The sequence below is a fragment of the Cyberlindnera jadinii genome (genome assembly GCF_001661405.1).
Source record: "Cyberlindnera jadinii NRRL Y-1542 unplaced genomic scaffold CYBJAscaffold_10, whole genome shotgun sequence".
NCBI lineage: Eukaryota > Fungi > Ascomycota > Saccharomycetes > Phaffomycetales > Wickerhamomycetaceae > Williopsis > Williopsis jadinii.
The window spans coordinates 47,123-73,276 of record NW_017963661.1 but is presented as its reverse complement, the minus strand read 5'-3'; the positions used below and the strand labels follow the sequence as shown (position 1 = coordinate 73,276).

Sequence of the window (26,154 nt, the reverse complement as noted above, 5' to 3'; positions counted from 1 at the left end):
TGCAGTGTCGCAGCATCTTGGAGAGTCCATGCCAGCGTACGCCCCATATGATTGGACACACCAGGAGTGCTCCACCATTAGTCAAAAAACCCATAAACCCTTTAAAAAAACACGCATGCAGTATGATCACATTCCCACCACTAGTAAACCAACGTTGGTTGTACTGGTGATTCCCAAGAATGGACCCCTTTTATAAATAACACTTTTCGTAACCTCAATTGCCATTTTTAGTTTATCTTACTCCCAAGCCGTACCCTATTCAGTACTTCACTGGGGTAGGAGAACGGTACATCTTATAAGGACCGTCGTGGACGTATGGGTTCTTCTTTGCGTTCTCAAAGGCATCCCATACGGCCAGCTTCACGTTCTCCAAAGCCTCGTCAGAGATCTGATAGTGGAACGCAATACGCCCACCCATGAGGTTCACGTTGTGCTTCTTCCCGAACTTGATCAGGTCATCATCCTTGATGTAGTTTGCCTCCAGATCGATGAAGACAAAGTTCGTGTCCACAGGAGACTCAAGCACGATGCCGTTCTCGATACAGAAATCTCCCAAGTTCTTAGCCTTTTCGTGAGAGGACTTCAACAAGGGCAAGTTGTCTTCAATGGCAACCATGGCCATCTTGGCCATCATACCGCTTTGTCTGATACCACCTCCACATTGCTTCTTGAAGTGGTTACACTTCTTGATGAAGGGAAGCTCACCAACCAGCACGGACCCCATTGGCGCACCAATGGACTTGGACAGGCAGATTGAGATGGAGTCAAAGATCTCACCATACTTGTGCAATGGCACACCGGTCTCGACACTGGCATTCCAGATTCTGGCACCGTCACAGTGCAATTTGTAGCCGTTTTCAACACAGAATTGCTTGATTCTCAACAACTCCTCGTATGGATATACGATACCGTGCAAAGTGTTCTCCAAGGAGATCAGCTTAGTAGGCGCACCATGGATATCACCATCTTCAGGAACCAGGTTCTTCTTGATGTCCTCCAGAGTCAAATAGTCACCGTTGGAAGGTCTAACAGGGACAACCATTGCGTTTGAAAGCATTGCCAACCCTGCCGCCTCGTGTGTGTAGACGTGGGCTCTGTAGTCACACAAGATTGAGTATGGTGGCTGGAACAGGTGTGTTCTGATGGCGATCTGGTTCGACAAGGTACCGGAGACACAGTACAGCCCAGCAGGCTTCCCAGCCAGCTTGGCCACCTTCTGCTCGAGCGCAATGGTATCAACGTCCTCGTTATAGACGGAGTCACCGATCGAAGCGGTCAGAGCAGCTTTGATCATCGCCTCTGTTGGCGTGGTGAAGGTATCACTTCTGAAGTCGTTGGAAGCGGATTGGTATGGTTTGAGTTCAGCAACTGTCATTGTGTTTGTTCGTATTGTTCAAATAGCGTGAAGGAGAAGAAGGAGAAGGAGAGGAAAGAGAGGAAGGAAGGAAATCTCTCCGTTGAAATATTTCACTGCTGTGTATTAGTCACAGGCATAGAAGCGAATCCCAACACAGAAACCGTTGCCGCATCGACACCGACGCGGCTTTTCGGTACGGGCACGCACGGCATTTGGCTCTTCATCTCGACAACTGGTGTTGACGGGGTGCAATATGGCGCCATTGCGGCCATAACAAGCGTTCGTGGACGTTCTAGGTGGATTCTACGGGTCGAGTTTGCCCTACTGGACTGGTCGTGTGGTTCTGTGCCTTCCCCTGTGCGGTTTGTAGACGGGTATCGTGCTGTGGTGACGAACTAGCGCACGGACTATCCGAAACGGTACAGCGCATCCGATTGGCTCGCGGTGTACGGGTGTTGTGCTTTCTTTTTCCTCTGCGTTTTCCATTCTGGTGGCATCTCGTTGTGGGCAGTTGTGACTGCTAATTTTCCCTCGTGGTGTGTTAGTGCGAGTACTGTGAGAGGCCACCATTGGGTGCTCAGGTTTGTATTGTTTGACAGGGGGGGTCAGTGTTGTGAAGTTAGGGGCTGGAACGCTGTCGGTGTTATAAATTGACACATTTCTGACAGAGTTTGACACATTTGGTTGATCTTTAGGCTCAGTGGAGAAATGTAGGTGAGTGTTTAGAGGAGATGCAAGAGTTTATTACCCCCCTGTGTGTTGACTCCGGCCCTTGGGTGACTCCGGGGCCGTTAACTATTGGTGTAGGGGTTTTCTCTTCTTTTTCTGTAGTTGACTTCGGTTTTCGCGCATCGTCCTCGCCTGTGACTCGGTTTCGTGCACCCCCGGACGTTACCGATACCTGCCTGATTGGAACGAGGGCTTGACGAGTGGATTGCTTGGTGGGCATGCCCGTTGTCCAGGGCCTCTGCCTACCTCTGTGACACTATAACACTGTGTGGTGCACAACGCTTTGAATGCCAACCCAGCTGAAATAGCGTGCGCAGCACACTCCCGCTGGCCGTGCCTGGTGTTTGGATGTATCACTGCCCGAATGGTATAAATACCACCTGTACACCACGTTCTCTGAAGCCGTTGTACGCGTACTGTAACACCAGCACTACCCTGTCTTCGTAGACAAATCACGTACACCGTACTGCTGTCAATACAGCCAGATCGTGTGCCGTTGGTGGAAGACTGTGGATCCCTCAACACACAGCATTGACGGTGTGTGTATGGAACCGTACTGTGTCCCCAACCAACCTGCCCTCTTAGCACCATCACCGGTGGACTTTTGGAGGTTGTGTTTACTTTGGGGGGTTGAGCCATGGATGGCGGATACACAGGGTAAGAAATGACACAGGCTACAGTTGATATACACACGGTTGCGGAGATGAACTCCACGCCCAACAGCTTCAAGAACCCGAACTATAAACACCCGACGCGCCGTGTGAAACCTGTCAAGCAACTCATAGTTGACGAGCAGAAGCACCTGAGGGCAATCGCAGAGAAGGTGAAACATGAGCCGGTGACCTACTTTGCCATTGAGGCGCCTCCGTCCATCAAGCCTGTGAAGAAGTACTGCGATATCACAGGGCTGAAGGGTAACTACCGGTCTGCATCCAGTGGTATAAGATACCATAACGCTGAGGTGTACTCCATTGTGAAGAACATGGCCCAGGGCGTGGACCAGCAGTACTTGGGGCTGAGAAACGCAAATACCGTGCTAAGATGAGATAACGAGACATTTATGTACATACACTGTTGCTATGCCTTCTGTGCCTTCCATTGGTTGACTATGCCTTCAATCTTTGTAGATATCGTGCCGTGGTTGAACGTTGGTGTTGACGATGAAGAATCGCCAGTGTTGAACGGATTCAACAGCAGCCCGAGATAAATCCTGTGTATTTGTTTGAAAATGGTTTCGTAGCTTTGATCCAGCTCGCCGTCCGTTCCTATGAGGATCTTCAGACCGGTGTTGGTCTCGTATCCATACACATTGATGCCGTCCTGCACAAACATCAACGAAGGCACACCACACTCTCCTCCGTACAGTGGGGATAAGAATACATCGAGGGCCATGTTCGCAAGAAAATGACATCGTAGTGTGTTGTTCACCAGCGACACCTCCTGGCGCCCGCTCTCCGCCGGCTCATGGCCCGTTTGCTCGTCAACCCGCTCACTTAAAAGCTGTTCCTCGCCCACGGGAGGGTCTATCTCTTGAATATGGATAGGTTTGTTCTTGCCAATGAATTAGTATACAGAAACAAACAAGCATGAACTCGCTCCCCCACTACCACCACTAGCACCAAAAAAGACGGAGAATCGCCCAATTCTTACTACTCACGTCTCTTGATATAAGTGCAATGAAGAAGATATCGTTCATTGTTTCCAACGCGTCCAGTGCACTGCGAATACGTGGTGAAGTTGTTAGCCTACTCAAATCAACAAACACAAGTTCAGCACCGGGACATTACACCGTGGTTATGAGCCCGTGCTATCAGACAAAAAACATAAAAAAATTGGCGACACTTGCAGGGTTCGAACCTGCGCGGGAAATCCCAAAAGATCACTCGAATTCGATTCAAGTCTTTCGCCTTAACCACTCGGCCAAAGTGCCCTTATTCGTGGCCGTTAGTCAAAATCAAACAACACGCAGCACCGTCCCCCCCCCCACCGTGGCCATCTGCCAATGCCACGACGGGTTAATTACCACTCGGTTTTCGGCCAGCGAGACCAAAACAACGTTGTTCGAAACATAAACATCAACAACATCATCACCACCACTTCCCCCTAAAAAAGGAAACCACGCGATGGATTTCGAAGCTGAAGAGGACCTCAACGGTCTCCGTCTACCATGGAACGTGTTCCCAAACACGCGTGCCGAGGCCAATAGGCTTGTTGTGCCGCTCGGTGCCCTCTACACTCCGTTGAAGGAGATCCAGGGCCTGAACATCGCCAACTACGATCCGATTGCGTGTTCGCAACCGAACTGTCGCACGATCCTAAACCCGTACTCTGGTCTTGATCTGCGCTCGAGAATGTGGATGTGTCCATGCTGTGGGAACAGAAACCAGCTGCCAAACCACTACTCGACAATCACGCCTGATAACCTTCCGTTGGAGTTGCAACAGGAGAATGCCACGATGGAGTACATCTTGAGCAGACCTGTTCAGCAGCCTCCGATCTTCCTGTTTGTTGTCGATCTGTGCCAGGACGAGGACAACCTGGAGGCGTTGAAGGAGACCTTGGTGATTGCGCTGAGTTTGCTCCCTCCTAATGCGCTTGTTGGTTTGATCACCTTTGGTGCAATGGTGCAATTGCACGATCTGAGCAGTCCGTTCCCAAAGTCGTTTGTCTTTAGAGGTAACAAGGACTACACGTTGGAGAGCTTGAAGAAACTGCTCGGTGAGCACTTCATCAAGGCCTTTTCACCTTTGTCAAACGTTGAATTCCAACTCACTTCAATCATTGAGAACTTGAAAAAGGACCCATGGCCAATTGCATCTGCAAAGAGAGCGCTCAGAGCTACAGGTGCAGCATTGTCCATCGCAGTGAACTTGTGTGAGGGTAGTTACACTGGATTCGGTGCAAGAATCCAACTCTTTGCCTCTGGTCCTTGTACCTTGTCCCCTGGTTTGATCGTTTCAAACGAATTGAAAGAGCCAATTAGATCTCATTCTGATATTGACAAGGACTCTGCAAAGCACTATAAGAAGGCGATCAAGTTCTACGATGATTTGGCAGTTAGAGCTGCCACTAATGGCCATGCAGTTGATATCTTTGCCGGTTGTTATGACCAAGTTGGTATCTCTGAAATGCAATCCTTGTCAAACAAGACTGGTGGTGTGTTACTCTTGACAGATGCATTCACAACCTCCATCTTCAAGCAATCTTACCTCAGATTGTTCTCCAAGGATGAAGAAGGTTTCTTGTTGATGGGCTTCAATGCTACGTTGGACGTTAAGACTTCGAAGGAATTGAAGGTTGCTGGGCTGATTGGACATGCCAGTGCTATCACCAAGACTGGTTCAAACATTGCGGATACTGAGATTGGTATTGGTGGCACCTCATCTTGGAAGATGCCAGCAACTTCTCCATATCATACCTATTCGGTGTTCTTCGAATTGGCCAATCAAGTGAGTGCTCCACACGCTTACGTCCAATTTATCACCCACTACCAGCACGCCTCCGGTACCTATAGAGTTAGAGTCACCACGTTTGCTAAGCCATTGGTTGGTACTGGTGATGTCAACATTGGTGGAGGGTTCGACCAAGAAGCTGCTGCTGTTGTCATGTCCCGTATTGCCACGTTTAAGGCAGAAGACGACGATTCCGCAGACGTCATCAGATGGGTTGATAGAATGCTCATCAAACTGTGTGCCAAGTTTGCTGATTACATGCGTGATGATCCAAACTCTTTCAGATTATCACCAAACTTCACACTGTACCCACAGTTTATGTTTTATTTGAGAAGATCTCAGTTCTTGCAGGTTTTCAACAACTCTCCAGATGAGACTGCATTCTACAGACACGTGTTGACGAGAGAGGACACCACCAACTCCTTGATTATGATCCAACCAACATTGACATCGTTCTCAATGGATGGTGAGCCAACTCCAGTTCTCTTGGACTCCATCTCCATTCAGCCGGATAAGATCTTGCTTTTGGACACGTTCTTCCATATCTTAATCTACCACGGTGAGACTGTTGCGTCTTGGAGAAACCAAGGTTACCAAGATGATCCAGAGTACGCATCTTTCAAAGAGTTCTTGGAGGAACCTAAGCGTGAAGCTGCGGAATTGTTGGTTGATAGATTCCCATTGCCTAGATTCATCGACACTGAAGAAGGTGGTTCTCAGGCAAGATTCTTGTACTCTAAGTTGAACCCTTCAACCTCGTACAACAATGAAGCAATGGGTCTCAGCACCGGAGGTGGTGTTGTCCTCACGGATGACGTTTCACTTCAAATGTTTATGGAACATTTGCAAAAATTGGCCGTTAGTGGTAACACCTAGATAATCAGAGGAAGAAGAGGATCACAAGAGAAGGCACTTTTGGCCTTGTCCATTATTACATTTGTAACTACTTTTATCATGATGCAATTGTTCTATTCACAACTCGTATATCGGCATTGTAAAGTTGTCGCCGTTTAAGATCAACCAATTGTTTATAGGTTGTTCCTTTTTACTCAACATGTTAATCACATCCTGTGCCAATGCACCACCTAGTATAGCAGCAACTGGACTGATCTCGACGTGTAATGAATTCAACACCTTTGCAGAGATTGTCTCATCTGTTATGTCGTTTATACCAAGTCTCGTGGTGATATCAGACACCTTTTGCTTGAGGGACTCCACAGTGAGCTCGACGTTTGTCAATTCCAGCTCCGCAATGGAGATGAAGATAGGTAGCAATGGCGAAACGTTCTTCCTCTGTCTCTTTGTCAAAGTTGTCAAGTTCTTTGACTGTAGAGTATCGATGAACTTCTTAAAAGTCGACTTCACAGTGAAGTGCTCCACAGCTTCGTTCTTATCCTTGTCAAAGTTCGACGTCACCTTGGTGATTTCTCTATTGGCTGAGAATGCACCAATCTTCCTTGAAACTGGCATCTTCTTTCTCGTGTACGTGGTGATGTCAACGATCAAGTCGTTGAACATGAACCCATACAGCCCGTGAGTCGACGTCACGTGCAGTGAGATTTCCAACGCTCTTGTGATTTCGTTCAGCTCTAGGAGCTGTAACGCTGTCAGGTTGTTCGCAATAACCAGCTGGAACTTCTTGAAATAGTCTAGATCTCTATCCTTTGTGAATTGGACCTTTGACGTGTTGATTGAGAGATGAACCCTTGGGTTCATGTCTCTCACTCGTGGTTCCACACAGGGAAGCTTCTGCCTGCCCAGATCGTCTTCGCTCAAGAAGAACTGTGCACTGAGATCACTCTCAGATACAACACCGTCATCCCAGAGCACCAGGGATCCAACACCTGACAGTGTCAGGTTCTTAACAATCTCCGTGCCAACGCCGTTCATGTTGATCAATAGGATGGACGCGTGCTTGATCCTGTTCTGCCCTTCCGCGCCCCAGACACGCAGTTGTCTGTCGTACAGGGCCAACTCATCGGCACTGAGCTCAGAACCCATCTTTGTAAGTCTGTGGAAGCAGCAGTGAGCACTGAGTCTGCTGAAGCTGTTGGTGGTTGAGAGGTTTAACCCGTGGATGCTGGCGCGCACCGGTGTTTCGTGTTTGTAAAAACACCTGGACATCACATTCATACACCCAAACACCACATCCATACACTCAAACACCCACACACCACACCCGCACACCACAGTATACATGTACCTTCTCGAGGCCCACTCGTTGCGTAAACAATTTCACCTAACAAAACATCAAAACAGCTCGCCTCACAGCCCAGATTGCTCCTTCTGTTGAGCTCAGAGAAGTGAGAATACACCCATACACCCATACACACACCCTGCTGAGAACACATGGACTTGCTCAAGATACTCGACGGCACTCCGGAGCCTCCCATCGTCTCGCTCACAACGTCTGAGAACCTATCTGGGGATTATTGGTTACCCGTTCCCATGTGTGAATATCAGAAGGAGCTGACGGACCAGGTGGTTTCGCTGCACTACTCCGATATACTGAAGTACTTCGAGACTGATGACAAGGAGCAGGTGCTACTGGACTCGCTGGAGGTGCTGTACCTGAACTCGCAGCTTGTTGCTACGCATCCTTACTTGCTGATTGACCACTACATGCCGAAGAACCTCGCTACCAAGGACACTCCAAACAATCTCTGTGACACCAGTGGCAAGTTCAAGGTGCTGCGGGACCTCATAAGCATGCTGGAGGGCCGGAGCATCGATGTTGCGCTTGTGGGAAGATCCGGTAAGCTTCTGGACATGCTGGAGAGCCTGTTACTGGGGACAAGGTGTAACATCAAGAGGCACCACGGAAGTAACTTGAAGATACCTGCCAAGTCGCAGAATACCAAGAACAATAAACCAAAGGTGCTGACGATGCACATCATCCCATCAGATGTGGATGACTTTGTAACAACGTCGAAGTTTGACCTGGTGATCTCGTTCGACATCACGCCGACAAATGAGTTCTTGCAATCCTTGAGAAAGAGCACAAGGGTCCCGATTCTAAGGCTTGTCTCGACGAATTCCATCGATCACATTGCACTCTACTTCCGCCAATTCCATGAGAGAGGCACAGAGGAATACCTCGTCCAGGTCACTGCTGCAATCGTCGTCCTGAGAGACCAGGTGGGTGTCTTACCACCGGACCTGAGACCAATCTACTTCAAGAACCTGACGTATTTGAAAGACTGGTGCGAGGACTTTGTTCACACGCCATGGCCGTTGCCTGAGATGTCCAGCATTAGACGATATGACGCTGGCGACGTTGAACGGTCTCTGTTACAGGAAGTGCACTACGAGAAGAACACGGAGCCCAAGAGAGAGCCTGTGTCTTACTACGAGGCAAAGAGGCTCAACAAGGACTACATCTCGAACCCTTTGAAAGAGGTGAACTTTGGGATCTTGAGCGTCAATTCAAAGTTCTCCGATGCCTTGACACACCGTCTTATCCAGGGCCTTACACGGGTGTTTGGCGAATTACAGCTGAAACTGGATGAGCTGACTCATCTTGAGGAGTTTGATAATGCCATCAAGGACTTTACAAGAGTGGACGAGAGCAAATTGAATGATGAGATTAAGGGCTATAACGACCGAATCTCCAGTGCGATCTCCAAATCAGGTGAGCTAAGCTCACAGATTGAATCGCTCAAGAGCCAGATTCGACAGGCTGAAGCAACTGCTGAATCGTTATCTACAAACACCAAGTTACAACGGATCAAAGAGCTGAAGGAGCTCATCTCCAAGGAGGAACATAGATCTGGAAACAACGTTACGGAGATGGAGTACATGGCAAAGGAAATCGGCAACGCAGAGAAGAGCATCTCTGACTCCGACGTTGAAGTTGAACAGTTGAAGAAATCCATTGGTGAGAACCAGCAGAAAGTTGACGGGTATTGGTCCAATTTCCAGGCACTGGTCATTGATGACTCGGAGCTGAAACACGTTCAGGAGAGGATTGAATCGTTGAAGTTCCAGATCGAAGACAGTCTAACGAAACTGCAGAACAGCAAGGCCCGTGCCGATACGAGACGTAACAGTCCCAGCTTAAAATGAGAAGAGAGATTCATCCGTCAACAACCCATTTCTTCGCTGATCTGTCCCACCCTGTGCTTAGAATGTAATCGTCACACACATCAAATGACATCACTTTCTCAGAGTGTCCTTCCAGTGTAGTCAAGGGTAACCAATTGTCGCAGCTGAATATCTTCAGAGTGTTGTCGTAGGACGAGGATATCAGTTGATTCTTATGGAACTTGACATCAGAAACAACTTTAGAATGAGCAGCTATCGTCTCGAGCTCACGCTGCATTCTCAGGTCCCACACTTTGATGGAGCCATCAGCACTGGACGTGGCAACGTTCACACCATTGGCACTCCAATCCAAGCCGTATATGGGCTTAATATGACCCTTCAATGGCATAATCATCTGACCGAGACGGAGGTCCCAGACAAGACTGACGCCGTCCAGGCCTGCGCTGGCCAGTAGTGACCCGTCTGGGTGGAATCTCACGGTGTAGACCTCCTTTGAATGGCCCTCTTGTAGCAACAGCTCCTGCTGTGTGTTGATATCCCATAGTCTCCATGTCATGTCGAACGAGGCACTTGCGATGAACCTGCCGGAGGGGTGGAACTGGCACCTCACCACCCGGTTTGTATGGTTCGTCAGCTCCATCAGAGGAGCCTCCGTTGATTCGGCGTTCCACAGCTGAACATTGGCTCCAGTACATGCAAATATCGACTCGTCCACTGGAGACCACGCCAGTCCACCAACTTTCCCCAGAGAAGCAGTGGTGTCGAACGTCTTCAGCACGTCCAGCTCGCCGTTAAGCAGCTTCACATCGCCTCCCCACGAGCCCGTGAGTACTCTGTCACTATCCAGCGGTGAGATTGCCACCATGGACACAGGTCTCGTGGAGATGAGCTGCGAACCAACAAGGCCATACCGTTTACATAGCTCATTCTGGCTTCTTCTACCGAGCAAAACCTCCTCAAAGGGCACCTCTCCTTGTAGTCTCAGGGCATCCAGCCTGATCTGGCTCCTGCCAAGGGCATCACGGGCGATGAACCTCCTGGCCTCCACCAGCTCCTCGCTCGCCGGCGTGTAGAACTCCTCGTCCGGCACGTCATCACCATCAGCCTCCTCACCGCCATCCATCTCAACGTCATTATCAGCCAGAGCAGACACCTCGATGTTCCTCTCGGCAATCAGCCCGAGCAGCCTCGTCCTGCGATCCCCAGCAGACTCCCCAAACCTCGTGACGGGCTCGCCAATGTGCCTCAGCATGGCCTTCACACCAGCATCGTCTGTGGGCACAAGGCCCAAGTTTGCCCGCCGCTTGCCTTCCAGCCCTTCCAGGAACTCGCCCACGTTGACACCGTCCGTCGTGTGGTTGTTGTCCACCTGTAGTTCGTCGTAGTTGACCATTGTGGTGGTGTTTCTGGGTGGCTGTGGTGGTGATGGTGGTGGTGGTGATGGTGCCGCGGGTAAAATTTGAACAACAACAACATCAACATCAACATCAACATCAACAACAACATCAACATCAACACCACCACCGCCACCACCACCGCAAAGCACACAGCCCATGGAGACAACCACATCCTTCCTCAGAGACAAGCACATCGCGTACATCACGTCGCTCGACACCAAGCACAGGGACCTCGCGTACTACCTGACGGAGCATCTCCGTATGAACGGCACCTACTGGGGCCTGACGGCGCTGTGTCTCCTGGACTCGAGGGACTCCTTCAAGAAGGAGGACGTTGTGGAGTTCGTGCTGAGCTGTAGAAACCCAGACGGTGGGTTTGGCGCCTTCAGAGGACACGACAGCCATCTTCTAAGCACGCTGAGTGCGCTCCAGATCCTTCTGATGTTCGACTCGCTGGACTCTGTTGATGGAGAGGAAACCTCACGGTTCATCCTGTCCAACAGACTGCCCAACGGGGCGTTCCAAGGCGACAGGTTCGGTGAGATTGACACCAGGTTCGTGTATACCGCCGTGCAGTCGTTGGCGATCCTGGGTAGACTGACCCAGGACGTTGTTGATGGTGCCTGTTCCTTCGTGCAATCGTGCCTGAACTTTGACGGCGGGTACGGGCAGAGACCGGGCGCTGAGAGCCACTCGGCCCAGGTGTTCACCTGCCTGGGGACACTGGCCCTGTGCAACAAGCTGGATGTCGTGGACAGGGACCTGACCGGGTGGTGGCTCGCAGAGAGACAGCTGGAGGACGGAGGGCTGAACGGGAGACCTGGCAAGCTGCCGGACGTTTGCTACAGCTGGTGGGTGCTGTCGTCGTTGGCCATCATCGACAGACTGCACTGGATCGACTATGACAGGCTCAGAGACTTCATACTGAAGTCTCAGGATGAGGTTACGGGGGGCATAAGCGATAGGCCTGATAACCAGGTTGATGTGTTCCACACGCTGTTTGGAATCGCAGGGTTGAGTCTGATGGGCTTTGAGGGCCTACAACCCGTTGACCCACGCTACTGTCTACCGGAGTGTGTAAGTGAGAAGATTGCCAAATGGCCGTATGCCTGATTATATCATTAGAAGTACAGATCTTTCATCTCTGCCCTTTTGGTGTTGAGCGAGTACTCGATGTAGTTCAGCTTCCTCTTGTGGATGAAGACCCCTGGGTTCAGGCACCTGGTGCCGTTATACGTGACGTCGAACTGTGGTGATGTGGAATCACACAGGATCAATACAGTGGGCAAGGGCGACAGCTGTAGGGTGTGGTCGAGGTGCCAAACAACGGGCTTCAGGCTCTTGGTGAATGGGCTCAGATGGCCCTGGTCCAGCACCGTTTTCACCACTTTCCTTGCCTCCGACACCCTTGGTGATAGCGACTCCAACCTGTCGATCTCGCTGGCCTCGTGGTGTTGGCCATTGGCCTTGGATGCCTCCAAGTATGGGAATCTAATGTCGTGGCGTCGGAACCTCGAGCCGATATCGTCTCGTGCAATGACAATCTCCTGTGACAGGTACACCATCCGTGTAGGATTTGAGGCCCATTGAACAGATCTACAGACACGGTTGATTCTGGAGCCGAATACCTTTGGTATTCTCTGTTTGGGCCAGAGCGGAGTCTGCCAATGGTCGTTATCGCCTGGAACAAAGACCAGCGACACGTTCCCATGGATCACGGGGTATTTCTCCAGGATCGACGCCAATGAGTCAAACAGCTGCTTATAATCGGATGAAGGCTTGGGTGTTGATGTGAACGACCCGTTGAAGATGATGGTGATCGGAATGCTTTCCTCATCCTCGCTCAACTTCACAAAGAGCTTGTCCAGCGCATCCAGTGTACGCAAATCGTCCAAGTATATATCCGTGCCCAGTATTATCATCTTGTGGTCGTGCTCCTTCTCGACTTGCTTGAACTTGTTCTGCAGTTCCTTGTCGATTCTCATGTTGGCGTGGATCCCCAAGAAGTCCACGTTGCCTATGGCATCAAGCGTTGAGGACCTTCTCTCCGCTGGTGGATGTGCCATTGAGTTAACATAAAAGACCCCGGGGGAATAGATGCCCTCGCATAACACCATGTTGCCTGGAACGTAATAGGAGCCACCATTCGGCTCTGCCTGGTCGATGTTGAGTTTGATCTTGCCCGATGGGTCCTGTAAATGCCAATACCCTTCTAACTGTGTAATCATGCCCAGCAGTAGGAACCTTTGGTTATTTCTACCCAATAGATTTTTAACCATGGTTATCGAGTCGCTGGCCTTGTTGGTATCAACAGAGACACTGGCAAAGGCGTTGAAGTCTCCACTGTCAAAGTGTTCGTTTCTCAGCACCCGATCCTTGATGATGTGATAACGGCCTTGGTTCAACACGATATTTGCCTGGACCGTGGAGCCTGATAGTTTCGAATCCTGGTTCTCCAAGGGTTCGTATGTCTTTGACGTTGAGTTATACAAGAACAGAGGTTGTTCGTATGCGCTGATCAGTCTGAAATACTCTTTCCAATCGAGAGACTCCATCATCGGAGGCGGAGTGACGCTAGTCGACGGCGTAATCTTGTTGAGCGAGTGTTCATCTTCGCTTTCATTCACATCAACCACGGTGTCGGTTCTTCTCGCCATCATCGAATCGATCGACACTGCGTGATGTTTCTGGCCCAGTGCACCAGCACCAGCAGGTCTCGACTTCACTTCAAGGGCATCGATCTCCCTGAGCACCTCTTGCAGCCCAGCAGCGTCGAGGAACAGCCCTCTCTCCTGCTCCTTCCATATCTTTGCCACCTCTTCCAACAGCAGTTGAGACTTAGCAGATTTCCAATCGATTCCAAACTTTGGGCCCATGTAATCGGCCAATGTCTTCAGGGCATCTGACTTGATGTTGAGCCCATGCTTCTTCGACAGCACTCTATAGGCCAGAGGTCGAAGGTTAGAGGGCTGTAACTGGATTGGAAGTACCACCGGCGCATCCATGTTGAAGAGACTGATCAGCCAATGTTGCTTGTGTCTCTCAGCTGTCGCAAAACAGGTCCGTAGCTTGTTGAAATCTTGCTAAACAGACGCGAAAGTGGCACAGGGTATGAGCCCTGACGCGTCGCGTCGCGCGGTTTTCGCGTCCGCACGGTTGCCGCGAATACTTCCGCTTTGGGATGCGTGTTTCCTCTACCGGTAATGTAAACAAACCGTCGCTATGGAAGTTTTTGTTTACTTTTTGTTTACTTTCTGTTTACTTTCTGTTTACTTTCTGTTTACTTTCTGTTTACTTTCTGTTTAAGAAGAATACAGATGTTCGATTCGATAGCAAAGGCGTGGAAGGAGGTCGCTGCTGATGACTCGCTGAACGAGACGAGTGTAAACTTCAGTCCCGCGACGAGAACACAGGCTTCACGGGCCGGAAAGAGACGGCATGGCTCTCATCATGGCTCGGACAGTGGCTATAAATATGATTATGGCTCAAGCCATGCGGTGGATAGGGCTAGAAGCTCGAGTCATACCAGACATGCCTACAGCTCCAAAGTGTTGAAGCCCTCGACTGATAACAAAAAGAACCAAAAGAGTGGGACTTCGCTATGGAATGCACTGGGGAAGATTGGACAGACGATCATAGGCGACGGTTCCCGCGAGAATAAGGAGTTGAAGAGTATGAAGAGCTACATGAACGGTATGATTGGCTCTGGCGATAACCCAGGACGTGTTAATGATATGAGATCAAGAGTTGAGAGCATCAGCGAAAGGGCTCAGAGGTTTACAAGGGAGAATAGATCACCGGGAAAAAATGTCAAGGGTTACAGCAGTGGAGGCACAATGAGAAGGATACACCTCAAGGATCTAGCAGAGGCTGATAGCTCTGCTGATAGCCTTTCCAGACTTGTTAAGAGAGCACACGTTGACTTTTCCCGGGACAGAGCTACTGCATCACCTATGGTCACAACCACTGCGGCCTCACGGCCGCCTCCAATAGATATCCCATCTTCGCCCTACACCAACGGCGAAACACACACTGATATCCACACGAGCAACGTTGCAGACAGATCCGAGGTCGAAGAGTTGAGCAGGAAAGTGGAGGCCCTTGAGAACACTGTGAACTCACTAGTCGAGGAACTACGCAAGTCCCATGATCTAAAACGTGATATACTGAATAGCGACGACATGAGGGTGATCCCGGCACCTGTGTCTGAAGTCGAGCACCGTTCAACGGACTCAACGACTCAAGACGTCAGAGATAAGCCCGACAGGGCTCCAGATCACAGAGAAAGCGAAGACGAGTTCGAGGAAGTAAATAGATCACTCTCACCTGTGAAACTGGATTTCGATAAATTCAAGTTCGTCAGATGAGCAACCAACAAAGCTCATATACACCTCTCTAACGATCAATACCCACATTAGTAATAGCATCCGTCCCTCGACACTATGCCATCCCATCATCGCCTACTACACCCTCTAACGAATAATGGTACACGCCACACAGGGAGTAAATTTTCTTTGAGCGCTGCCTGAGAAGGGTGGTTTAGGCTGAGGGAACAATCAGGGGAAAGCCTAGGCGAGCCGTGATAGCGTGTGGGATAGAGGACGAGACGTTGATTGCACTGTTAGTGGCTGACTGATTGACTCATTGGCATATTGAATCATTGACTACACCAACGGCAAGCTCACTACACTGATACAGAGATGTCTACTGGCGACTTCCTTAACAAGGGCATTGAACTTGTCCAAAAGGCCATCGAAGCTGATAACGCCACGCGATACGAAGACGCTTACGGCCTCTACTACAACGGGCTGGACTACCTCATGCTGGCCATCAAGTACGAGAAGAACCCGAGATCAAAAGAGCTCATAAGAACAAAGTTCACGGAGTACCTGTCGAGAGCCGAGCAGTTGAAGGATCATTTGGACAAAAAGGAGAAGCAGGCCGCTGAGGCTTCCACGACTGGTGGCAATACAAAGAAGAAGGACGGTGGTGGCGAGGATGACGACGATGCTGAGACAAAGAAGCTGAGAGGTGCGCTTGCTGGTGCCATCTTATCAGAGAAGCCAAACGTCAAGTGGGAGGACATTGCAGGCTTGGACCTGGCTAAGGAGGCGTTGAAGGAAGCTGTCATATTGCCGGTTAGATTCCCTCATCTATTCACCGGTAAGCGTAAGCCACTCTCTGGTATCTTGCTGTATGGACCTCCAGGTACCGGTAAGTCGTATCTTGCAAAAGCCGTGGCCACTGAGGCAAACTCCACGTTCTTCTCCGTGAGCTCCTCAGATCTGGTTAGTAAATGGATGGGTGAGTCTGAGAGATTGGTCAAACAGCTCTTCAACATGGCTAGGGAGAACAAGCCTTCGATCATCTTCATAGATGAGGTGGATGCCCTTTGTGGGCCAAGAGGTGAGGGTGAAAGTGAAGCTTCTAGACGTATCAAGACTGAATTGCTCGTTCAGATGAACGGTGTTGGTAACGATTCCAGCGGTGTCTTGGTGCTAGGTGCTACAAATATTCCATGGCAACTGGATGCTGCAATTAGACGTCGTTTTGAAAAGAGAATCTACATCCCATTACCTGAACAACAGGCAAGGTCAAAGATGTTCCAGCTGAACATTGGTGATACACCGTGCTCTTTGACTCAAAGAGATTTCAAACTGTTGGGAGAGATGACTGAGGGCTATTCAGGTGCCGATATCTCTGTTGTAGTCAAAGATGCCTTGATGCAACCGATTAGAAAGATCCAGAGTGCCACTCATTTCAAAAGAGTCGATGGCAATAAGCTGACGCCGTGCTCCCCTGGTGATGCTGAAGCTGTCGAGATGAACTGGATGCAGATAGAGGCGGATGAGTTGAAGGAACCAGAGCTGACGATAAAGGACTTTATAAAGGCTATAAAGACCTCGAGACCAACCGTTAATGAGGAGGATTTGAAGAAGCAGGAAGATTTCACCCGTGATTTCGGTCAAGAGGGTAATTAGAACACCATGCCGTGTGTGATGTGAACGCTACATGAATGTACCATGTGTTTAGACGTCAAATTGATCTGCTGATTAATGTACAATGTAAACTAACCGTAATGAAACGTGCAATGTTAACTATGGCTTTGGCTGAAATATTACATAATAACTAGTGGTACACGGTGAAGTTGTTCTGCTCATCGCAAACCTTAGCACTGGTGATCTTGACAAGAATGATGGCATTCTCATCACCATCGATGTACACCTTAGCCTCTGGGTTCTCCTTTAACAGCTTAGTTTTGTAGTAGTTCAGCTCAGCGCCGTTGGAAACGATTCTTGCTAGCCCAGAGAGCGTGGCACTCACTCGGCTCAGCTCTGATTGGTTCAAGTTCTTCAGCAACGTGAGTATATTCGACTGATCCTCACTGTTATCACTTGGTGCCTTGAAATTGGACTTTGCAGTGGTCCAGTCGTGGAACAGCAGAGAGACATGTGGATTCACAGAGATGTTCTTGTACTTTAACGATAGCTTCGAGCTTGCGAGTATCACATAGGTATGCTGTTTAGAGATTACGTCCACTTCTGGGCCTTCTTCCTCCGCCTCTGGTGAGTATAACTCCTTGGAAGGAAGGTAATAGTAGTTCATCAGGGAAACCTCTGGAATGGCATCTTCATTGGCGGTGCCCAGATGAACATATTTGCCGGTTTCCAGGAGAGAAATAACACTCTGCGGCAGCTGGTCGTGTTTATAAGTCACAGATGACATTCTGGATCTCCTATCGCCAGCTCAATCGCTATGCCAAACAAGCCCTTGGATCGAAGCTGTGTTGAAAAGTTGCTGGACAGGGGGCCGTGGGACAGCCATACGAGACAAAACACTTGGACATATGTACACCCGGACACCACCACACCCGGACATTCCAAAAAACAACCTTCAGTTTACGTAATTTTTCCAAAGAGGATTTTTGCTTTGTTTACATTTTAAATCACAACAACAACATCATCATCATCATCACGGGGCGAAAAGGCGATACTTTAACATGAGCTCCACTGGCAAAAGAGGTCTTTCCAAGCTGGAATCTGACTTTGCGGGTGAATTCGGTAATGTGAGAAGGTCAGGGCTAAGAGCACGGCCAGAACATCTGATTAGCAGTGCTGTTCCTAGTGGAGACGACGATAACGATAAAGAGAGTGCTCCAGTGAGCGATGTGTCGCCTCGTAAGAGGCTGCCATCGTTCTCCAAGGACTTCAAGCTGCCTAAGCTGATTAAATTGGAGAGGGATACCGATTCGCCTACAAAGCTGGAGCTGCCAAGCTTCAAGAAGCCTATTCAGCTGATTAGGCTGGGCCCCGGTAAACAACAAGATGAGCCTGTACAGAAGGCTAAGAAGCCGATACTGCTGAGACGTATTGTGGACGACGACCCGGTAGCATTGAAGAATAACACTGGTGTTGCAAAGAACTTTGTGTTTGATGCTGATAACGACTTCCAGATCATTGACGTTAGCGATGGTGAAAACGATGCCATTGATGCCACTGAAGAACGAGCTCAGAAAGATGACGTTGAAAAGTTCTTCGATGCTACAAGCCAAGTTGATCTTTTGAACAACTCACTGATTGAACAACTCTCGCCGTCAGAGAAACAAGACGCTAAGGGGAATAAATCTGCTGATCTAGTAACCGATACCGAGCAACTGAAGCAGAAGATCTTGCCAAAGTTGCACGGGAAGTCTGATCAAGGTCCCTATGAACTCGACGATAAGGTTCAAGAGCTGTATGGAATGATCCACACCACTGTGAAGGAAGGTGGCCAACATTCATGTCTCATCTGTGGTGCTAGAAACTCTGGAAAGACATCTGCGCTGAACGCAGCACTACGGAAAGCTCGTGAAGATTTGGATGAAGGACAAGACTTCATCGTCATCCATATCAACGGCCTGGTGCAAAATAACGATTCAGAAGCGGTTAGGGCCATTGCAGACCAGATGGATTCTGAAATTGCCAGAATTTATAACGTTAACCTCAGAGAACTACAATCAAAGGAACTGATCAGTCGGAAATCCATAACAAATACTTTTGCCAACATCTTACAAGTGCTAGATAAAGAGCTGTTGTTGACAGACGGCCAAACTGCAAAGATTAGCCATCCAATAATATTCTGTGTCGATGAAACCGATGTGTTTGCCAATCAGAATAAGCAGACGTTACTCTACAACCTATTTGATTTGGTTCAAAACTCGTCGACGCCGATCTGTGTCCTTATGTTCAGTACAAATTTCACCGTTAAGGAACTCTTTGAGAAGAGGGTCAGATCGAGATTCTCACAGCGAACCTTGAACTTCACCAAGTTGCCATTGGAGAAATTCTTGACTGTTGGGAAGAAGTTGTTACAAGTGGATGAACCGTCCAATGATTTAGAACTAGAATGGAATCGTAACATTGAGACCTTGATCAATACAAACACAAAGGTACGTCGCATCCTATCCCAGATCTACTTGACCACTGGTAACATCAAGGAGTTCCAAAACTCGTGTGTGTATCCGGTCAGCATGTTCATAGACGGTATCTTGAATGATGCAGATTTCGCACAGTACTTGACGAATGAGATGAACGCATCACTGGCAAAGATTGTGAACTCGTTGTCCGAACTGGAGCTGTTTCTCCTGGTCAGCGCAGCAAGGGTCATTGCAAAGACTGATATGAGCTGGGTAAACATGAACATCACCTATGAAGAGTACACTACACAGGTAAAAGCACGTAGCCGAGACGTTGGCTCAAGCACTGGTCAAGGTGCAGTGTCGTCTATAGGTTACAAGCTATGGGCTAAGGACAGTGCCAAGTCGCAATGGGAGTCCCTCATTCAACTGGGCCTCTTAACGAAACCAGCACAGCAGGGTAAATCTGATTTCGATAGTGGTTCCTTTGAAACGAGAATGTGGAGCGTCGAGCTGACTCTTGATGAGTTGAGATTACTCGTGAACCCTGATAGCCCGGCAAAGGCCTGGACAAGACTGTAACCATTGGTCTTCCCACTTGTACTATATAATAACTCATCCATGGATACAACAATTGATGCCTCTTGACATCTTGTTCATTCCTGTATACCATTGAATTCCCAATTCGGCTCTCGCAAAATTCCACCGAGCCCATCGTTGTTTTGTATGGGAGCCTCAAAAACCTTTTGAGCGTAAAATCAAAACACATTTGCGCAAGCTGTATGATGTGAAACGTCTATAGAAACCCCCATATAATGGGCCAATCGGCTCTCTAATCCTCTGTTCTCGTCTTATTTGGAGCCGTCGTCTTGTGTGGAACCCTCGTATTCCATTACGTGTGTCTTTGAATGACTGAGTTCACGCTTCATGAGGCCGTATCGAATGTCTTCGACCGCACAGCCAATGGCGCCATCTTCACCAGGGACCTGAAGACGATATACTCGCTGATGATCATTTGCCTTAACCTGACGGATCAGAAGCATAAGCCTGCCTTGAACTTCATGAACAAGACATCGCTTCACTATCGCTTCTCTTTACAGGAGGCCATTACAGTCATGGGCAATCTGCAGTTGAACATTGAGTCCTCGTCGACGAGCACGACACTGGCCTATAACATCAAGCCAGAGCTTGGTCGCAAGCTGTTGAAGATATTCTTCTCTGCAAGACTGCTCCATACACCTGCTGATAGAACGAGAGACGAGCCAAAGGATAAGGTGTTATTACAGCCAACACCAAAGGGAGTGGCAGTGGTCCAGAGCTATTGCAAGGTGAATGGAGTGGAATATCAGAGTAAAGTGCCAATAGTGAGCTCATCGTTCAATTCTATGGATTTGTTCATCTTTGAAAGGTCCTCAATAACTGGCACTGTGATATACTCTGAATACTTCATTCACCTTCTATTTGCCAGGTTCCTGGGTCCGAAACCAAACGTTTGGAACTCAACAAACCTGCCAGATTCAATCCCTTCTTTGGAGCATAGGCTCCTGATGGATGACGAGTTCGACTTCTGTAATTACAACATACCAAACCAAGCTTCAAGGCCCTGGCGTGACTCTCCAAATAGTGCAAATGTTAGTCCTGAACCATCCACTTCACTAAAAAAGCCAGGTGTTTCAAAGCATCGGCCTAAGCCGATAGAGTCTCCGTTCCATCATAACTACTTCACAAATCCAGAGTCTGACTCTCATGTACAGTACTACGTTTCTAATGTTGGGGTTCGTCTGTACAGAGACCACTCCTTTGCCAACATCAAAGTCAAGTACTGTTTCAATGCGAAGGCTTCGTGGCAATGGTTGATGGACTGTACTGACTTGATGTATCCCAATGAGGCTACGGAGATCTTGAACCTATTCTATAAGTATGGGCTCATCGAGCCCATTACACTACCACCTTCAACTTCAACATCAAATAAGAAATTTGCACCTTTGAAAACCTCCTTTTATGCTGTGAGCAAGAAAGGTTGGAGTATAAGTCAATGGGAAGGGCTACAGAAGCCACTTTATGTTTCTAATGGCGAAGATATTGGCACTGCAGCACAGGATATCATGTCCAATAATCAGACAATCCTGAGCGATAATTCGTCTATGGAAGCTGATAGTAATTCGCAAACCAGTCTTTTTAATAAGACAAGAGATGATTTAGACATCAAAACTGTTCTCTCCGATCCTGGGCTGAGATATCTTTTCAGATTGTACTTGGAGAAGGAGTACTGTGTTGAGAACTTGGATGTCTATATGGATATCAGACATTTTTCGAAGAGGATGACCATTCTCTTAGGTGTCTTAGAACTAGGAAAGAAGTCGGCCGAAGGATCCAGTACCGTTTCGCAGAGAAGGGCCATCGTTAAGTTGATCAACGAATGCCTCTCATCTGCCTATAACATCTATACTTCCTATATCACCATCGGTGCACCCTATCAGTTAAACATCGACCATATGCTTCGTGAACGGATCTCAAATACAATATTGCACATCTCATCTCCGCTGAGTACTCATTTTGAACACTCCTGCTATACACCACCTTCACGACCAGAGCCGGTATATCTGAGGATCCAGGATGCAACTGATGAGCAATGTATCCGTCCAGATATTGACAAGGGCTGTGATGTTTCCCTTGTTCCAGGGACAGTCCCACAAACAACACCAAGAACGTTGAGCCACGGAGATGTTGGTCGGGATTTGTCCCCAATAAAGAGTCCCACAAGTGAAGAAATCACAAGATCTTTGAACACACTGGAGAAGCTTTACCCGCTATTGGAGCAGGTTGGCCAACAGATCCTTAAAATGCTTGAATTTGATTCATTCCCCAAGTTCGTTCAGTCAGAGGCTTCAAAGGATGTTCTTAAACAATGAATATTGAGCTATTGGTGCTGTTTCTTTCACTTCCTCTGTGTAGAATCTTACAGTTATACACACAAGTAACAGCTACATATTTAGTTCAATAAAATGGCATTGGCCTTAATCTATAAGTGCGTTATAGCAGATATTGTAGCTACAACTGGCCCGGTTTTATACATAGTCGCATCATAATAAATCATCCGTAAGTGGTTTTAAGGATCCGCCTGAAATGTATCGACATGCACGACTCAGCCCGAAACGGAAAAACACCTGCGTCTCCGCTCACAAGCCTTGCAACGCTGTTGCTTAGGTGCTAAATATGGAAGAATAAATGCTAAGACAATGATTTGAAACTGAGCAAAGGGGAAGGTGTTTTCTTGCGCTCAGACATAACGAGCAATTGAGAAGATCAGCAGATAGTTTTTGCTGCTGTGATTTGGTTGGATTCATCATGACTTCCAATGCATTCGCTACAGAGCGTTACAGTGTACTTAATGGGAACAAGAGTGATGGTGATGGGTTGAATAGAAGATACGTTGATAATTCCCTTTATATGAACGTTACCACAGACGATTCTTATAAAGGTGTACGCACCTCTATATACGATGAGCATGATGAAACATCATGGAATAAGGGTTATTCGAGACAGGATAAGGCACTGCTTGCTGGCCCCTCACTGACTGGAACGCAGACTTCAAACCGTAGTGATCACCAGCGTCACATGACTTGGGCACAACTCATTCACAAGTATACACCGTTTACATACCTTGTGAGTGTAGCTGACTGTGTGGTATTCATCTACCAGCTAGTACGGATGTCCCAACTGACAGGCTCTGCATTCCAAACAGAGCCCTACTTTAACCCGATGCTGGGTCCTTCGACGTATTCCCAGATCAGCATTGGGTCCAGGTTCGAACCGTGTATGCTACCAGAAGAGTACCTGAGCTGGGAAGTGCTATGGCCTTGTCCCAACTCAACAACAACAGATACACAGGTGTGTTCGTTGATGGAATTATGTGGGTTGCCTACAGACACCAACGATCTCGTGGGACCCGCACAGAGCTGGAGGCTGTTAAGTGCGTGTTTCCTCCACGCAGGGTTCATCCACATCATCTTGAACCTGCTACTGCAGCTCACCATTGGAAGGGAGGTGGAACGTCTCATTGGGACAATCAGGTACATGGCTATATATCTCCTGAGTGGTATATCAGGCAACTTGTTCGGGGTCAATTTTGCAGGTAACGGTGTTTCGAGCTGTGGCGCCAGCGGTGCCCTGTTTGGAGCAATTGCAGTCAATCTACTACTGTTCACTCTACACATCGACAGGGCCAAAGTAGCCCACTACAGGCTTGTCGTTGGTGTATTGGTTTTCGAAATCGTTGCCTGTCTCGTGTTGGGTCTACTACCTGGGCTCGACAACTTTGCGCATATAGGAGGGTTCATCAGCGGGCTGCTACTAGGAATCACCATTCTGGAGAACCCACGGTTCATCAAGAGGGACCCCACGAGGACATTCGCACTGCTGAAGAGCTACAGCAACTGCAAGACAAGGCTGTTTTGGTGTTGGACGTGTCTCAGGGTGGTTTGTCTGGCTCTTTTGGCCGCGTGGTTCATTGGGCTCGGGATCAGCTACCGCAACGGCGGGGGTGACTGTTCGTGGTGTAGATATCTCAGCTGCTTGCCTGTCAACGGCTGGTGCGAATCCACCGAACTGTCGACAACGAGCGGGTAAGCAACGATTAGGCGTTGATGGAATCAGCCATAGCACACGTTTTGGCCTGATTTTCGTTTTTGGCCCTATATATATGTCCCAATTAGGAAGCCCCCACCAAATCGCACTACGTAACTTTCCTTCCACCGTTCTGTTTTTAGATCTAATGTTGCGCAAATCTGACCAAATCCGGAAAGAAAGGCGAGAAAAAGGCGCAATTTGAGAAACAGCGAAAAAAAGTGCGAACGAAAAAAGGATCCGAGCTTAGCTTTCCAGACGTTTATATGACAGCTTACGCTAAGGAGAGCTCGTTCTACCGGTTCAGCTGTTGTTTGCTCTGTCTGATTCTGTGTGAATTGTGTTGAATAAAGACGCGGTTTTTCCAGTGAAGGGCGAATTGTGTTGTTTGCGTGCGCTGTATCGAGTTTCTACGCTGTTTTGTGTGTGATCTGTGTGGTTTCTCCTGTTGATAAACGGCTCTTCATACACAGCTACTTGAACATCGCAGCCAGGGCGGTAAAGGACTGGAGCAAGAAGGAAGGAAGCGGATTGAAAGAGACAAAGACCAGTGACGATGGCGACGAATACCACGCCGAACGAATCGATAAACTTCATCAACTTCAACCAAGATGGCAGCTGTATCTCGATTGGGACGAATCGAGGGTACAAGATCTTCAACTGCGAGCCCTTTGGGAAGTGCTATACACGGTCTGATGGCGGTATCGGTATAGTGGAGATGCTGTTCTCCACGTCGTTGATTGCGATTGCTGGGATTGGGGATCAGCCTTCGATGTCGCCAAGGCGGTTGAAGATCATCAATACAAAGAGACATTCGACAATCTGTGAATTGACATTCCCCACGACGATATTGGCTGTGAAGATGAACAAGTCGAGGTTGGTTGTGCTGTTAGAGGAGCAGATCTACATCTACGATATCCATAATATGAGGCTCTTGCACACTATTGAAACGTCGCCTAATCCACACGGGCTATGTGCGCTCAGTCCCACAACCGATACGAATTACTTGGTCTATCCTTCGCCTCCAAAGACAAATCTCTTGAATCCAATGGTGACGAGTAATGGCGCTTCCAACGATGCACAGAAAGAATCGTCCAATAGAAACGGTGACGTGATTGTGTTCAACGCACAGACATTGCAACCGCTTGTTGTGGTTGAAGCTCACAAGACAACTTTGGCAGCACTAGCGATAAGCTATGATGGAACGCTGTTGGCAACTGCCAGTGACAAGGGGACCATTGTACGTGTTTTCTCTGTAGAAACTGGGGTGAAGTTATACCAGTTCCGAAGAGGAACTTACCCAACAAAGATATACTCCTTATCCTTTAGTAGGGATAATAAGTACTTGACTGCAAGTTCGGCCACTGAAACGGTACACATATTCAAGCTTGGGGATGGAACCTGTATGGACATGCCACTAAGTGATGACCCGCTATCTGTTCCTAAACCAGATTACTCAAGAACGGAATCATCGGGTTCGGAGAACAGTACTGGCAACGGCAGTCTCTTAGCAGACCAGAGACGTATTTCAACAGGCTCGTATGACTCTGTTGATAGTCGAGACACTGGTACGAATGACGACATCAACAGCAAAGTTGAGCCCGTCATCGATATCTCCAGAAGAACCGTTGGTCGTATGATACGCAAGTCCTCACAAAACATTGGAAGGAGAGCAGCAGAAAAAATTGGAACTTTCCTCCCACCAAGGTTGACGTCGATGTTGGAACCACACCGTCATTTCGCCTCCTTAAAGGTACCCGCCGCCAACGGTGTCAAAAACGTTGTGTACGTTGGCAGAGAGATAACGGTGTCGAGCAGTGGACTCCCAGTGGTTGTTGAAGGCGAGATATCCCAATCAAACGGTGGAACCACTGACATCAACAACGATAGCCTTATCAGTAACCCAGATGACAATTCCAATACCTTGTTACACGTACTGGTTGTCAGCTCCGAAGGTTACTTCTACAGCTACGGCTTGAACCCAGAACGAGGAGGAGACTGCATCCTGTTGAACCAATACCTCCTTGCTGAATAGCAGGATTAGTTTATCCGCTGTAAAGGAATAAATAAAGGAAAAATCAAAGTTCGAAAAGAAGAGAAAGAAAGAAAAAAGTTTTTCCGTAGTTTCACCGGAATCTCTCTGTGTCTTTCGGA

The 26,154-nt window shown here is 48.4% G+C and overlaps 17 protein-coding genes and 1 non-coding gene across 18 annotated transcripts; 10 read left to right on the top strand and 8 right to left on the bottom strand.

The window, feature by feature from the left end:
• Window positions 1–259: 259 nt before the first annotated feature.
• On the bottom strand, window positions 260–1,375 carry GLY1 (threonine aldolase GLY1; the record flags this gene model as incomplete). Its single annotated transcript, XM_020212847.1, has 1 exon — window positions 260–1,375. One exon carries the CDS (start codon window positions 1,373–1,375, stop codon window positions 260–262), a length of 1,116 nt encoding a protein of 371 aa, XP_020069537.1.
• A 712-nt stretch (window positions 1,376–2,087) lies between these two features.
• On the bottom strand, window positions 2,088–2,944 carry CYBJADRAFT_15615 (uncharacterized protein). The gene has a single exon (XM_020213463.1). It carries the CDS (start codon window positions 2,723–2,725, stop codon window positions 2,249–2,251), a length of 477 nt encoding a protein of 158 aa, XP_020069536.1. The 5' UTR covers window positions 2,726–2,944; the 3' UTR covers window positions 2,088–2,248.
• Window positions 2,751–3,131, top strand: IES6 (Ies6p; the record flags this gene model as incomplete). The annotated part of the gene is made up of 1 exon (XM_020213752.1): window positions 2,751–3,131. One exon carries the CDS (start codon window positions 2,751–2,753, stop codon window positions 3,129–3,131), a length of 381 nt encoding a protein of 126 aa, XP_020069535.1.
• On the bottom strand, window positions 2,945–4,071 carry TCA17 (Tca17p). Its single transcript, XM_020213462.1, has 2 exons — window positions 3,744–4,071; window positions 2,945–3,637 (listed from the first exon to the last, which is right to left on the bottom strand). Exons 1-2 carry the CDS (start codon window positions 3,780–3,782, stop codon window positions 3,164–3,166), a joined length of 513 nt encoding a protein of 170 aa, XP_020069534.1. The 5' UTR covers window positions 3,783–4,071; the 3' UTR covers window positions 2,945–3,163.
• On the bottom strand, window positions 3,923–4,016 carry CYBJADRAFT_t123. Its single transcript has one exon. It is a non-coding gene; the product is annotated as a tRNA-Ser (tRNA).
• A 105-nt stretch (window positions 4,072–4,176) lies between the features above and the next one.
• SEC23 (GTPase-activating protein SEC23) lies at window positions 4,177–6,500 on the top strand. Its single transcript, XM_020215367.1, has one exon. The coding sequence runs from the start codon at window positions 4,210–4,212 to the stop codon at window positions 6,412–6,414; it is 2,205 nt and encodes a 734-aa protein (XP_020069533.1). The 5' UTR covers window positions 4,177–4,209; the 3' UTR covers window positions 6,415–6,500.
• On the bottom strand, window positions 6,491–7,580 carry AOS1 (E1 ubiquitin-activating protein AOS1). The gene has a single exon (XM_020215366.1). It carries the CDS (start codon window positions 7,537–7,539, stop codon window positions 6,511–6,513), a length of 1,029 nt encoding a protein of 342 aa, XP_020069532.1. The 5' UTR covers window positions 7,540–7,580; the 3' UTR covers window positions 6,491–6,510.
• A 307-nt stretch (window positions 7,581–7,887) lies between these two features.
• HDA3 (Hda3p) lies at window positions 7,888–9,584 on the top strand (the record flags this gene model as incomplete). The annotated part of the gene is made up of 2 exons (XM_020216521.1): window positions 7,888–9,465; window positions 9,537–9,584. The coding sequence occupies 2 exons, from the start codon at window positions 7,888–7,890 to the stop codon at window positions 9,582–9,584; spliced, it is 1,626 nt and encodes a 541-aa protein (XP_020069531.1).
• A 29-nt stretch (window positions 9,585–9,613) lies between these two features.
• On the bottom strand, window positions 9,614–10,975 carry PRP4 (U4/U6-U5 snRNP complex subunit PRP4; the record flags this gene model as incomplete). The annotated part of the gene is made up of 1 exon (XM_020216520.1): window positions 9,614–10,975. One exon carries the CDS (start codon window positions 10,973–10,975, stop codon window positions 9,614–9,616), a length of 1,362 nt encoding a protein of 453 aa, XP_020069530.1.
• A 160-nt stretch (window positions 10,976–11,135) lies between these two features.
• On the top strand, window positions 11,136–12,092 carry BET2 (Rab geranylgeranyltransferase BET2; the record flags this gene model as incomplete). Its single annotated transcript, XM_020212848.1, has 1 exon — window positions 11,136–12,092. One exon carries the CDS (start codon window positions 11,136–11,138, stop codon window positions 12,090–12,092), a length of 957 nt encoding a protein of 318 aa, XP_020069529.1.
• On the bottom strand, window positions 11,642–14,246 carry DPB2 (DNA polymerase epsilon noncatalytic subunit). The gene has a single exon (XM_020213386.1). It carries the CDS (start codon window positions 13,982–13,984, stop codon window positions 12,101–12,103), a length of 1,884 nt encoding a protein of 627 aa, XP_020069528.1. The 5' UTR covers window positions 13,985–14,246; the 3' UTR covers window positions 11,642–12,100.
• A 50-nt stretch (window positions 14,247–14,296) lies between these two features.
• On the top strand, window positions 14,297–15,346 carry CYBJADRAFT_173935 (uncharacterized protein; the record flags this gene model as incomplete). Its single annotated transcript, XM_020216519.1, has 1 exon — window positions 14,297–15,346. The coding sequence occupies one exon, from the start codon at window positions 14,297–14,299 to the stop codon at window positions 15,344–15,346; it is 1,050 nt and encodes a 349-aa protein (XP_020069527.1).
• A 333-nt stretch (window positions 15,347–15,679) lies between these two features.
• Window positions 15,680–16,960, top strand: VPS4 (AAA family ATPase VPS4; the record flags this gene model as incomplete). Its single annotated transcript, XM_020212846.1, has 1 exon — window positions 15,680–16,960. One exon carries the CDS (start codon window positions 15,680–15,682, stop codon window positions 16,958–16,960), a length of 1,281 nt encoding a protein of 426 aa, XP_020069526.1.
• Window positions 16,838–17,753, bottom strand: CYBJADRAFT_168423 (pyridoxal 5'-phosphate synthase). Its single transcript, XM_020215365.1, has one exon. It carries the CDS (start codon window positions 17,703–17,705, stop codon window positions 17,109–17,111), a length of 597 nt encoding a protein of 198 aa, XP_020069525.1. The 5' UTR covers window positions 17,706–17,753; the 3' UTR covers window positions 16,838–17,108.
• A 226-nt stretch (window positions 17,754–17,979) lies between these two features.
• ORC4 (origin recognition complex subunit 4) lies at window positions 17,980–19,956 on the top strand (the record flags this gene model as incomplete). Its single annotated transcript, XM_020213751.1, has 1 exon — window positions 17,980–19,956. One exon carries the CDS (start codon window positions 17,980–17,982, stop codon window positions 19,954–19,956), a length of 1,977 nt encoding a protein of 658 aa, XP_020069524.1.
• Window positions 19,957–20,282: 326 nt separating this feature from the next.
• Window positions 20,283–22,418, top strand: SST2 (GTPase-activating protein SST2; the record flags this gene model as incomplete). Its single annotated transcript, XM_020213392.1, has 2 exons — window positions 20,283–21,005; window positions 21,054–22,418. The coding sequence occupies 2 exons, from the start codon at window positions 20,283–20,285 to the stop codon at window positions 22,284–22,286; spliced, it is 1,956 nt and encodes a 651-aa protein (XP_020069523.1). The 3' UTR covers window positions 22,287–22,418.
• A 574-nt stretch (window positions 22,419–22,992) lies between these two features.
• CYBJADRAFT_129354 (rhomboid family protein) lies at window positions 22,993–24,003 on the top strand (the record flags this gene model as incomplete). The annotated part of the gene is made up of 1 exon (XM_020212840.1): window positions 22,993–24,003. One exon carries the CDS (start codon window positions 22,993–22,995, stop codon window positions 24,001–24,003), a length of 1,011 nt encoding a protein of 336 aa, XP_020069522.1.
• Window positions 24,004–24,556: 553 nt separating this feature from the next.
• ATG18 (phosphoinositide binding protein ATG18) lies at window positions 24,557–26,035 on the top strand (the record flags this gene model as incomplete). The annotated part of the gene is made up of 1 exon (XM_020212845.1): window positions 24,557–26,035. The coding sequence occupies one exon, from the start codon at window positions 24,557–24,559 to the stop codon at window positions 26,033–26,035; it is 1,479 nt and encodes a 492-aa protein (XP_020069521.1).
• Between the last annotated feature and the right edge of the window lie 119 nt (window positions 26,036–26,154).

What these genes read in the sequence shown, in the direction of transcription:
- CYBJADRAFT_15615 (XM_020213463.1), bottom strand. Translation starts at nt 2,725, where the DNA reads ATGGCTCAACCCCCCAAAGTAAACACAACCTCCAAAAGTCCACCGGTG.
- TCA17 (XM_020213462.1), bottom strand. Translation starts at nt 3,782, where the DNA reads ATGAACGATATCTTCTTCATTGCACTTATATCAAGAGAC. An exon ending in TTGCACTTATATCAAGAGAC is followed by an intron (nt 3,638 to 3,743) that starts GTGAGTAGTAAG and finishes TTCATTGGCAAG; the next exon opens with AACAAACCTATCCATATTCA.
- SEC23 (XM_020215367.1), top strand. Translation starts at nt 4,210, where the DNA reads ATGGATTTCGAAGCTGAAGAGGACCTCAACGGTCTCCGTCTACCATGG.
- AOS1 (XM_020215366.1), bottom strand. Translation starts at nt 7,539, where the DNA reads ATGGGTTCTGAGCTCAGTGCCGATGAGTTGGCCCTGTACGACAGACAA.
- DPB2 (XM_020213386.1), bottom strand. Translation starts at nt 13,984, where the DNA reads ATGGATGCGCCGGTGGTACTTCCAATCCAGTTACAGCCCTCTAACCTT.
- CYBJADRAFT_168423 (XM_020215365.1), bottom strand. Translation starts at nt 17,705, where the DNA reads ATGTCATCTGTGACTTATAAACACGACCAGCTGCCGCAGAGTGTTATT.